A 12,206-nucleotide genomic window follows, 5' to 3' on the forward strand; every position below is an offset into this window, starting at 1 on the left:
TTTAACGCAATGATCTTACGCTGCAGCTTGTACACATTTGACTAGCAAGTTGCAGCTCTGTATTACACCCTGAATACTCCCTTAAGACAAATATGTTTTTCAGCACGAGTTCGTGTCTTCTTGAACATAAATATATCACAGGTATTAGAAGGACAAAAAAAAAAAAAAAAAAACGCTTGCATAGAGCTCCCACAATTCTGCTTCTTCCATTGCTCGTGTCAAAGAATGTCACCATACCAAGATTTTCGCACGCACTGCTGAAACACAGTACGTTGCTTTTTTCAACCTCTTCGCGCCATGAATGCGTAAGCACTCGCGCGACAACAGCTCGCCTTACTGCCTTCCCTTATCTGGCGACATTCAAACATTTTGTTCTCTCTCTCTCTCTCTCTCTATACACACACACACATATATATATATATATATATATATATATATATATATATATATATATATATATATATATATATATATATATATGCTCTTTTTTTGTTGGGAGTGGCGGACACTTGCCTATGGAGCGTTGCTGCCGCAAGGCACGAGTTCACATACACATGACATTCTGTGGACTAGCAGAACACAACGAACGATTTTCGCACGCGTGACGAAGTTTTGAGTCCGCACATCTCGGTGCACGAACTGGAGGACATGACCAAAGCCCTTGCAGTGACCTCCGCCTTACACTTACGGCACATAAGCTAGGAGTGGAGTGGTCAATTTCGAGGCTCTCGCTCGCCGCTCAGACTGTTGTGCCATACTCGACATTTCCGTCCGGCTAAACAGGAATGTGAACAAAGTCGTTCTGATGACTCTGCTGTACGCCAACACTTGAACTGCGAGGTTGCCCATGATAGTAAGAGCACGATTATCAAGTCCGAGGGAAGCGGTGTCACTGGAGACGTTGCATGGTGGTTTCATGGCAACGTTCTGCACGGCTCTTGTTTAGTTTCCAACGTCTGTCGTCACGAATAGGACGGTGGAGACGGACGTCCTACGAGCTTGCATTTCTTGACGAAGGTGCACTCGTCTCGGGCCACTCGCGTAAAGCCAAGTCGAGAGCTCGGTGCTCTCGGAGGCGCCACAAGATCCTTCGTGGAAAGCAATCGTGACAGCGTTTCCAGTCCAGCCGGATAAGCCGCGGAACTGATCGCGTTCAGTAGGCGATCTCGCTGCCCCACGGCCTGTACGGCTTGACTCCGCCGGAACCGGAGGAGAGCGGAGACAGGTCCGAGCCGTACGAGGGCGTCGTGGACGACGTCGGTGGCGTCATGGGCGAGAAGTGGGCGGCGGCGACGCCGTGGAAGTACTGGTTTCCCGGCGGACCTTGGACGTGCGGTGTCGCCGCGGGCAGCATGGCGTTCGCGGCGGCCGACGGGTGCGGCATGTGCGTCGCCCTGGCAGCCACCGGGAAGTGCTGCCGGAAGCCTTTCGTCTCGAGCCGCGGGGGCTCGTTTCCCGAGGCGTATGGCTCCGCGGCAACTACCGCGTTTGCCGGAGACGGCTGGGGTGAGCCGGACGTAGGGTAGTGAGGTGCCGCGGGACTCGCCGGACTCCAGCAGGACGACTTGGCGGCCAGCTCTCGCTGGGCCGAGTAGCACTGCAGGTGACTCATGAGGCGCAGCCGGAGCGGGTCCTGCAGGTCGATGCCTTCGATGGCCACCAGGTAGCGTGCCACCTCGCTGGCGCATTCGCGGAAGCCCATGGTGTGGTAGTCCATGGCGAACTTGTGCGGGTCGAACGTGAACGCGTCCACGCCTGCGGCCGCGTAAGAAAAGAGGAGATAATCAATGTGTCGCCTGCAGGCGAGCATGCACTGATCAATTCGTAAACGCTGACGTTATCCCTGTGCAGAGTAGCCGCTTAATCTGGTTAATCTCTCTGCCTTTCACCTCTTGTTTTCCTTCCTTCCTAACGGGAGTAACTTTACTTTCATATCGAATAGATGTCGAACGCATTGACACAATATGGACAACAGCGCGGTGTCTTGAGTCAGCGAATGCCCGCCTCTGTAGCAGTGGCTTTGTGCTGGCTTGGGCTATAGTTAGGGTCCTTCGTGTTCGGGTGAGACCCGATAATGCCAATTTTTTTTTTTTTGCAGCCCGAAAAGGAAGTGTGAATATCGCGTTAAATCCGATTTCTCCCTGAGAGAGAGAGAGAGAAACTTTATTGTAATTGTAAAGATTTGAAGGAGGGGTGGTCGGAGCCTCTCAGTCCAGGGCCCCACTGGCCTCTGCCGCCTGCCTGACCTGGCTAATTAAGGACTTTTGTCCTGCCAGGTCGGAGCGGGCGAGCTGTGCCTCCCACTGCTCCATTGTCCTACTGGTATTTGGCCTATGAGGGTGCTTAGTGCACTTCCAGGTTATGTGTATTAGGGTAGGTATGCCACCGCACCAAGGACAGTTGGCCCTATAACGAGTGGGATACATGGCGTTTAGCAATTTTAAATGGGGGAACACCCCGGTCTGTATTTTACGCCAATCGGCGGCCTCTTCCCCGTTAAGTTGTGGGTGGGGCGGCGGGTATTTTCTGCGGACTCCACGCTGATGAGCAAGGATATCTTTGGCATTTAAATTGGTGGAATTTTGTGAGGGATAGTGCGGGTGGTTGGGGTTAGAAGAGGACGCCGTCGCTCGGTTAGTGAACCCTCGAGCTAACGCGTTAGCCTTTTCGTTCCCCTGTACCCCCGCGTGGCCCGGGCACCAGAGTAGGCGATGATGGTGGTTGAAGGATTTGGGAATTATCGCGAGGCTAGCCGCAGTCACGTGCCCCTTGAGAAACATGCGACATGTCTCCTGGGAGTCCGTGACCACGACCGAGTCCCTTTGCGAACGCTCCGCGTGGGCGAGTGCGATCGCCACTGCTAATATTTCAGCCGAGGTGGGAGATCCTGCCGTGGCCGACGCGGTAATTTGCTGTTGGCTGATAGCGTTCACGACTGCCAGGGCGTACCTCCTTTGGTAGCGCTGCCTCCCTGAAGATCTCCCTTTTGTTAAGGTTAGTAATAAATGACGGTGCTCCAAAACTAATAAAGGCGCCTATATCTTGTGAGCAAATGACCAACATATATCGTAAACATTTGTAGGACGCTTAAGCTTCGCCTTTAAGAGTGGAACGTGACAGCATTCAAAGATCCCCGAGTGCTTCTCGCGTTTCCCGGCAATTGCAGCTTATGTGGCCGCAATGTTTACCGGGAAACGCTGGCGGCGAACGCTATGCACGAAGCTGAGCTTTGTGGTTCTTTTTTTTTATGGTGTGCAAAGAACCGAGCGCCGTTCCTACTAAGACAGACCTCAAACGGCAGCTGGAGAACGCTACCGCGCGATTTGTGTTCGAGTTTGCGCGTAACAGAATTATGTTTTGCAATATATTCAAATTACAATCCGACGTTATCATGTTTGTATGTATAGTGCGTAAGTCGTGCCTTAGAATTTTTATGACGTGTTTTACTTAGAGAAATTAAATTAGTTCAGTAACTTTGCGCTGCGCGGAGTGGCTGCATTGGTTGGGAATGCGTGATTGGGAATGATTGCTCCCGACACGACGGTCGACGCCGGATGTCGGCGCTGGATTTTCTGCGACACGGGGCCTTTAACGCTATCGCGTTAATATATAAGTCAGCGTCTGCCGGCCTTGAGTGAACGAAAGCTTGTTGCTTCTTAGTAGCGGCGTTTGCATGACTACGGCAATGATGCATTGCATCGCATTTCCCGCACGCCGCACACATGTGAGCGACGGATGCGCCGGGAAGCGAATTAACGCGGCGCTGACGTTGCTCTGCACAGCGAGCGGTAGCCGTGGAGTTGAGAGGATGTTTACTCAACTACTTTACCGTCAAAGGGTGACTGATTCGTCCAGTTGGTATTGCATTAATTTTGTTGCAAGAGCGTATATTGGAAACCAGGAAAACAGGACGATCACGGACAAGAACGAAAGGCCCCATAGATCCGAAAGCTGCAACAGGATACAGTAATGCTCCCAATGCATAATGCACATCAACAAGGACTTGCAAGATAAGGAAAAGCATCACATCTCTGGCGAAGGATGCACGTGGGCAGTACATTTTTACTTTTTTCTTTTGTTAGAAAAGTGCAGAGAATAAAGTAGAGAAGGGATCACCAAACCCTTCTCCAGTTGTTTTTATTACTATTCTTTCTTTTTACTGTAATAATAATTACTCACAACGACGATTTGTAGAGACGTGTTCGTCACATGATCTGTGTGAACAGCTTTGTTTGCTATTACATGATCTGGCGAGTGATTTCGCTTTTTTAAATAGAACGTTTGTGTCCAAGAGAAGTTATTGCTCGTGTTAATTGTTTGTAACTTTTACCAGAAAAATAATAAACTTTGGGTTCCCAGATAACAAAACCTCCGATATCTACCCAGTTTTCCTTTCTAAAAATAACACCCGATGACGAGAGGATGTTGAATACGCGGGCAAGGAATAAGACCGGGATCAAAAAGAGATGATTAGCGGATGTCTTGTTTGCGAACATGCACCGATAAACACAATCTTTTCAATAGTGTTGTACTGGTTAACATCGTTTTGAAACATCCTTTGTGTCACTGAAGTGTTTGTGTAAAACGAATAGTGAGCATGGCTGACACAAGAGGAAGAAAATTCCAAGCGTGAGTTAACAACTGTGGAAAGAAGTAATAATTTAGAAACTAACAAGGTATGTTGCTGTTGAAAATGGGCAAATGGGCAATCCTTGAGCGGAGGCTCCTTAATCAGATCTAAACCTTGACGCAACCATTTATTAACCAATAACCTTATACGGCTTGGTCGTCAGCAAACTTCCTCAGCCCGTCTGTCTATTATTTTTTTGATAAATAAGTCTATACCTGTAAGCTCCACGACGAGTAATTCTGGATTACACAACCGAAGGAACCACGGACTTCGGGATAATCGACAATTCCAAATTTGCACCTAACACTGAACCTATATAAAAGACCAGGTCTATACTACTTCCATATACGCATATATTTGAAGCTCACGAGCTTTGCTCGCATCATATTCAAGCGATTCAGACCTGGAGTCACCCAAATGGGGAGAACCACATTGCACCACATTCCGCGATGTGCGAACGTTCATGCGTTTTCCATTCAAAGCCAAAGCTCGTGCGTGCGACAAGCCAGCAACTCTTTTTCGCCCGTGTTCAGGCACTTTACGAAAGACAGAAAAACAAGGAGAGATGCATATACAGTTAAAATTCGATCTAACAAAACCCCATTTACGAAGTTCCCGATCTAACGAAGAAATTTCCATTCCGCGGCAAGTACCCATAAGGCTCAATGTTGTCATCAACCCGAATTAACGAAACTAGCTTGCATTAAACCCGATCTAAGGAAGCTTTTGCAGAAATAAATGGTTAGAAAAAGCTGTGATTTCTTTCTAATTTGGCGCAGATGGGTTTTTCTTTGAGCGTGTGCTCTAACGCTATCGCGTTAAGACATCTAGGCACCCTAGTCACGGCCGCAGCTTCATTTTGACGAGGCTGCACGCCGCGCCCATGCACGGAACAACGGATTCGGCAGTCGCTAGCGTTCTTACGTACCAGATGGCGCCAGGGGCGGTGGTATTTGGCCCCCCTCGCGGTATTTTTACACGCGCAGGCCCGAGTTAGCAGTAAATACAATGCCGCAGTACCTTTTGGGTGCCACTACGTTACAATTTTAGATTTCGAAGGACCGAAATATCCCTTACTCGATTTGCCAAACTTCCCGATTTAACGAAATAATTGGAGCCTGGTCATCACTACGTTGAACCGAGTTTCAACTGTAGTATTTTTAGGATCCGGTGATTTACTTGGCAACGCAATCCTACATTCGCGCGCTACGCAATACTGCCGTTATGAACTACGACCAAATCGCCCAGGCTTGTACTTTAATAAAATTAAGCCAAACGGGCCACCCTTTTTGCGTTCTGCTACGGACATGTGGATGGAAGTTTCGCTTTCATAAGAACTCCTCCTCTTTGCGGATTTACGCAAAACGCATCTGGATAAAGATGCTGTAGCTAACAGAAAGAAAAGACAGACAGACAGACAGACGGACGGACAGACAGACAGACACACAAAGACAGACAAAGACAGGCAGACAGACAGAAAGAAAGAAAGAAAGAAAGAAAGAAAGAAAGAAAGGAAGAAAGAAAGGAGATACTGAGCAGAGTTGGATTCTTGTGGACTCATGGTGCCCGCCATCACCAGGCAGAGGATTTGTTTCATACGCAGAGTTCCCCATTTGTAACACCACCAGAGCGTCGTCTTGGATATTTGCAACGCCATCTTGTGATGAACTATCAGCCGTACTGGCAACACATTCTGCATCGTGGCGCAGGCATTCGCAGCGTTCATACGTTGCTAAACTGCAAACATGTGCAATGACCCTACAAATTCATATCTTTAACAATGCAACATGTCACACGGCGTGTGAAACGTACCAAATACCCCGCCTCTGGTCTACCCCGCCTTTGGTTTAGGTAATTTGTGGTCTGGCGACCAAAACCCTTTTGCATGCCATGACGTGCGACTTAACCTTCACAGGGCCCTCTGCTACACGTCAGCAACTTGGAACACTAAACACCAGGCAGGAGGGCATCTGCACTAATGGGAAAGTGATGCAACCCACTCCACCAGTATTGCCGTGAATGCCTTTATCAACACAGCGATGCTGTTTGTATTCACATGAGACATGACATGACTACAGTGATGTCTCATGTGAATACAAACAGCGGGTCGTTTTTTCTTGCTGAGTTGTTGCTTCCCTTCTGTCATTTGTTTAGTCCCTTTCTTTCACCAATTGTCGGTGTGCATCAGTGTTTGCACGAGATAGTGCGCTCTTCTGTTGCATGCCCTTAATTTTGCAGATGAATCGATCGTGAAAAGGAGCAGTCGAAAGCATGCGGCTTCCAACGTCTCAGCATGCAACCTACGCCTGTCTATCAAAACCGAACATCCCGCGATAGAACTTGTGAGCTTGCTTAGTTGGTGAACATCGTTCTGGTGGCACTGCTTTTCTGAAAACATAAAGTTACTGTGTCCTGCCCTGAAGTCTGCCACGTAATGCGGGTGCTGCTCCCCTAGGAAAACGCTGCGGCGTAGACCAACTCGTTGGGCAAGCACATTGCGACACCTGGGAAGCCTTCACCGTTAGTTGGATAATGTCAGGACAAAGCCGAGGCTAACGATGATGATAACTACGATTTCTAACGAATCGGGGCGGGGACAAATAGTCACCTAGCCCGTGTTGGCTACTTTATCCGCACGCCACGTCGTGTACAGCGAGGGACGACCAGAAGACCCAATTAGACGCCGCCGAAAGGAGTCGCATCGAAAGGCGCCTTTATCTGCGCGACGACTCTGCCGGCGCGGTTGTGGCGGCGCTCTCAAGGAAGTGGTCGAGCACGCACGTTCGACGCAACCCGAAACTCGCACGCTATACAGCCGCTGCTGCTCGACGGACCGAGCGTGGGAAAGCGCTCCGCCGCCCCGACGAGCGCGCGCCGCCGGTGGCTCGGTCTGCGCTCGCCGATAGTAGCGGGATGTGCGGGGTCGCGATTCGGAGATTGGCTGGCTGCGAGATCGCGTCAAAACAGAGGGGCAGCCCACATACTGTACCATCAGTATCTTTGGTGAAGTAAGCCTTTTTAGCAACAGCCACTCACAAAAGTTTGGAAGCTGTTAAGCGAGTGGCAGCAGCAGCCGGTCACTGCATGTGACTCCAGCATTCCACGTATTTTAAAGTGCGTCCCTGCCCATCTTCGTAGCCTTGGAGCACAGGAAATCCGACAAGCGAGGCGATATCATGTCGTCAGGCGACAGTTCCGGTCAAGCGCCTAGCAACTCCAGAACTTTTGAAGAAGCAGTAAAATTGAAAACATTTTAAATTTTGGAGTGGACCTCTACACGAATATTTAAAGGGGCCCTAAAGTAAAACATTCAGACGAGCTAGATCAATATAATATTCGTCTAGGAGTTCATTATCGCTTTCGGGGTGCCAATATGGCACTTTGTTGGGTCAAAAATTCCTGCCCAAGGTCCCACTGCTGCTCAATTAGAACCACCCGCACCAGAAAGACGAGATGACGTGATCCCCCCGTGACTTCCCTCCATGGCGTTCTCTGTGAATAAACCTTAAATCAACCAACCCCCACGTCACAGGGCAGATACGATAGTCTAAGACAGGTGGCGCCACTTCAATTTTGCATTTTCCCTATTTTTTCTCGCTAACAAAAGTTCTGTTCTAGCTACGAATGACGAATTCGTTATTACAGATGCCGAATATTTCAATCTAGCTCGGCGTAACCTTTTCCTTTAGTCACCCTCTAAATTTGCAGAATGTGCCGCGTACTTGTGAGTGTGGTAGTTTGTTGTTGGGGAATAATTAATAAGTCAACCATTAAGCCATATAAATTGCAAGAGAACGTACATATAGATAATTTATAAAACAGGGCTCCACGATGACACCAGCGTATGGCAGTACAGGTTACACAGCGGTCTCGATAATTTGCGTTATCTTTTTGTTTTCAAATGTCTGTGATCAGAATTATCAGGTTGCCTTTTCCATTGTTTCTGTTGTTCTTCAACGACACACTGAAAAAGCATACAGGCATACTGAACGCCCGCTGCCAGTTACTAGTAAACATGACGTGCTCACTACTTTAGAATCGCGCATAATATTTCAATATTCTGATTTAGTTTTCTTGTTTCAGTATCCCTCCAAATACTGAAGCGCGAAACTTGTGGTGACCATTCACGGTACTCTTACAAGGAGTCCTGACCGTCACATTGAGGTGGAAAGACCAGATTTTAGGCAGCATTTCGAGGGGGGCATTAAAGCGCACATAACGGATGCCATATTACGATAACACAAATCGGAGTCGTGGAGCCAGCATACTGCTGACGGAACCCGCCGATTTCACCGATAAAGGCGAACAGGATAGAAGGAATTACGAAAACTCTCAACGGCTCAACCACAATTTTCTTGACAAGGCCTACTCTCATTGATAGTTTCGCAAGTAATTCGAGGCAGACCATGTGCTAAAGGATTTTTATTATACTATACTATACTATACTATACTATACTACACGAACCTGGCTAACAGACTTGAGAGGAAACAGATAACACTACAAGGAGTGAGGTAAATGAACATTCTAGACGTTACTAAATAAAAAGTACGGATAGATCTGGCAAGGGCAAGTGATATGTAGAATAAATAAAGGGATATACATCACATTAGTTCCGAGTGAATTGAAGCATTGACAAGGGTAGAGAAGTGATCAGCAAGTGACGCAGAAATATCAGTGCGGAGAGGGCTTCGACCCGCCATGACCAAGTTCAGCTGACGATGACCGCCTCAACTTGGGCTGCCATGCTTGTGCTCTGTATAGGAAGCATTCACACGACGTCACGTACGCCATTTTGTTGTATTCAAAGCTTCCCCCCGGCTGATGGAGATAAGCGGATCGAGATAGAGAGCAGCTTTTCACTGTGCTGGCTGTGTACACGGACAACCTTGAAGCCTAGTCATAGTAAGGTTAGAGGACTGGGATGATGGGAAACAGGCCTTCACGCGATATACAAGCGGTAGATTTAGTTGGCTCGCTTTGGTTATGTCTGCCGCGGAGGTTTCGGAATATGCGCACATAGTAGGCGTGGCAAACGTACGCCGACGTTGGTGAAGGAATTCAAGCGTGTGAAGACATCGAGTCTGTGTTATGCCAGTCAGGTAACGCACCGAACCACCACACATTACGCTGACGCGGCTCGCTTGTGACAGGTGCCAATGCTGTAGCGAACGAATGCGTCGGGTAACCGGCATTGTGCCCAAAAACCCGCGAGGACCACCTCGAGCACGACTGGTCGCGTTTTGGGGCGGTTTAGGGGAAACGAGGAAACCTTTCACCCTGCAAGCAACCAAGCCACCAAGCAGGTGGCTTGGTTGTTTGCAGGGTGAAAGGTTTCAATGGCGTATTTCGCCCCCCCCCGCAAACATGTGCAGGCGATCAAGCGAGCGTCCAGGATCCGCAGCGACTGCTTTCCCGGCCGTGGGAAAAAAATTCATCCTTTCTTGTGCCCAAGAATGGACTGGCGAGCCGGGGACCTCGAAGATATTTAAGGTTGTGCCGGCCCATTTTTGAAGGGCCCTTCACAAGGTCTGGACATTTTGAGCTAACAAGCGCAGAGCATACAATGCGCGATAACGATCGTGTCTGTAAAGTATTGTATCGCTACGCACCGCGGAAAGATCTGAAATTTCAAACCGAACGCCATTTTCCCTTCTACTCGCAGCCGCCGCGCTCCAAGCCGGAGGATGACGTAAACGTACTAGGGCGCCTATGTACGGGTGTTTGTGCTGTGACGTCGTTCGTGGTGACACGTGCCTTCGATAATTATTCAAGGCCACATCTATTATTTGTGTAATACGTTGCTTGAATAGACGACTAAAACTTATAGAAATAATAAAACACACAAACCGAATGTCTGCGTGTTTTTGTTTTACTTCGCACCGCAGCAAGAGAGATGTACTGCCGTTTCGTCTTATTGTTCCCACGTCGTGCAGTCGCGTGCGCAGACACCGAAACTATGTCATTTTCTATCGTGTTTCAGCGCGGGACCATGCTCTGTGATCCGTTTGTGTCTGTCTCAGTATTCGTGTAGCACTGATTTATACCGCTAGTCAGGTGTCCTTGTGCACAACGCGCAAAATCATGCGCTGCGCGAAATGAGACAATCACAACAGCTCGTGCGCGACGCCGTCAGCGAAAATGCACCGCGCCGCAAAAAAAAAAAAAAAAAAAAAAGAGACGAGCAGAAAAAACAAATGAAGGCGGGACCCGTGACATATGCGTCACGCGATCCTCAAGGTCCCGTATGGGAGAACACAGGGAAGAAATCTCACTTGCGGAGGCTAGACAGGGCGAGTGGAGAGAGTGTCTCGCTTGGCAGGCGAGCTTGCCTCCTGAAATCATGGGTTTGCGGCACTGAAATATTTCTATCTCGGTTCTTAATGAGCCGATTTGAAAAATTTTTGCCGCCGAACGCTCCCTTACAACGTAACAACTTCCAGCATATAACCGAAGACGGTCACAGCCGAGAGAGAGAGAGAGAGAGCAAACTTTATACAAAAGAGCACATGAGCGTAGGTAGCTCTGCAGTGGGTGGTCCCCTCAGTCCAGGAGTCCAGCGGCCTTGGCTGCCCTTCTCTCTCGGTTGACCAGGTTGAGCTGGTTCGTCGAGTCTGAGCTGGACAGCGCCGCCTCCAATTGCCGTGTGGTGGGTGTGAGCTGTGGTGTGCTTGCGCAAGCCCTAACCATGCGGTGTAAAGCGTTGCGCATTGATCGCAGTGTGGGCATTTATAGGAGTACAAAGCAGGGTGCATGGCATTGTAGAGACTCAAGTGAGAATATGTGTTTGTTTGGAGTTTTCGCCATATTACGGCTTCATCTCGCGTCAGAGCATTATGAGGCGACGGTAGTGTTCTTCGTGAAAGGCGATAGTGTTGTAGGATGCGCGTGCAGGTTAACAGTATGGGCTCGGGGTGGAACTGCTCGGCGTTACCCTCTCGCGGCTCCCGGTGTGCATCGCTCGGGCGTAGGTGTGCGCCTGCTGATTGCCCCGGAGACCCCACGACTTGTATGTATGGCGGGAGCTGGTGCACCCCAATCAGAATGCGATGTGCGGCTCTGGAAATCTTGGCCCTGGAAAAATTTCTGCATGCCGTCTGAGAGTCCGTCAGAATTATGACGCACTCCCGGTGCGGTCTCGTCGTGATGGCTAACGCTATGGCTAGTTCCTTTGCCTCCGCAGCGCTCACTCTGGAAACCGACGACGCATTTATTTAGGCCCCCGTGATTGTCGACTAAGCTGCTGACAAATGCAGTCTTTTGTGATGTGATGGCCCCGTGTACGTATAGCACATTGGAGTGGTTCTCATACTTCCTCGCGAGCGTCTGTGCGTATAGCACATTGGAGTGGTTCTCATACTTCCTCGCGAGCGTCTGTGCTCGGGCATGTCTCCGTCCGATGTGGAAGGTCGGGTGCATGTTTCCGGGTATTGGTGAGACGTGCATAGTTTCTTGTATTCGTGTTGGGATTTTTGTCAGTGCGCTGGTCTGCCGAACGGAATATCCAAGACGTTTCAAGACGCAGTGTCCCGCTGCCGTGCGTTGTAGCCTTTCCTTCTGGTTCACCAGGTGGGCCTT

General features: G+C 49.2%; 1 protein-coding gene across 1 annotated transcript in view; it reads right to left on the bottom strand.

Annotated features, from left to right (window-relative positions):
- Positions 1 to 489: 489 nt before the first annotated feature.
- Positions 490 to 12,206, bottom strand: part of Hey (Hairy/E(spl)-related with YRPW motif) — a 111,916-nt gene continuing 100,199 nt past the window's right edge. Inside the window, exon 5 of the mRNA XM_050169847.2 lies at positions 490 to 1,755. Within this exon, the coding sequence (XP_050025804.1) occupies positions 1,154 to 1,755 (602 nt within the window). The 3' untranslated portion in view covers positions 490 to 1,153. The remainder of the gene's footprint in view (positions 1,756 to 12,206) is intronic.

Source organism: Dermacentor andersoni, chromosome 6, assembly GCF_023375885.2.
Source record: "Dermacentor andersoni chromosome 6, qqDerAnde1_hic_scaffold, whole genome shotgun sequence".
Classification (NCBI taxonomy): domain Eukaryota; kingdom Metazoa; phylum Arthropoda; class Arachnida; order Ixodida; family Ixodidae; genus Dermacentor; species Dermacentor andersoni.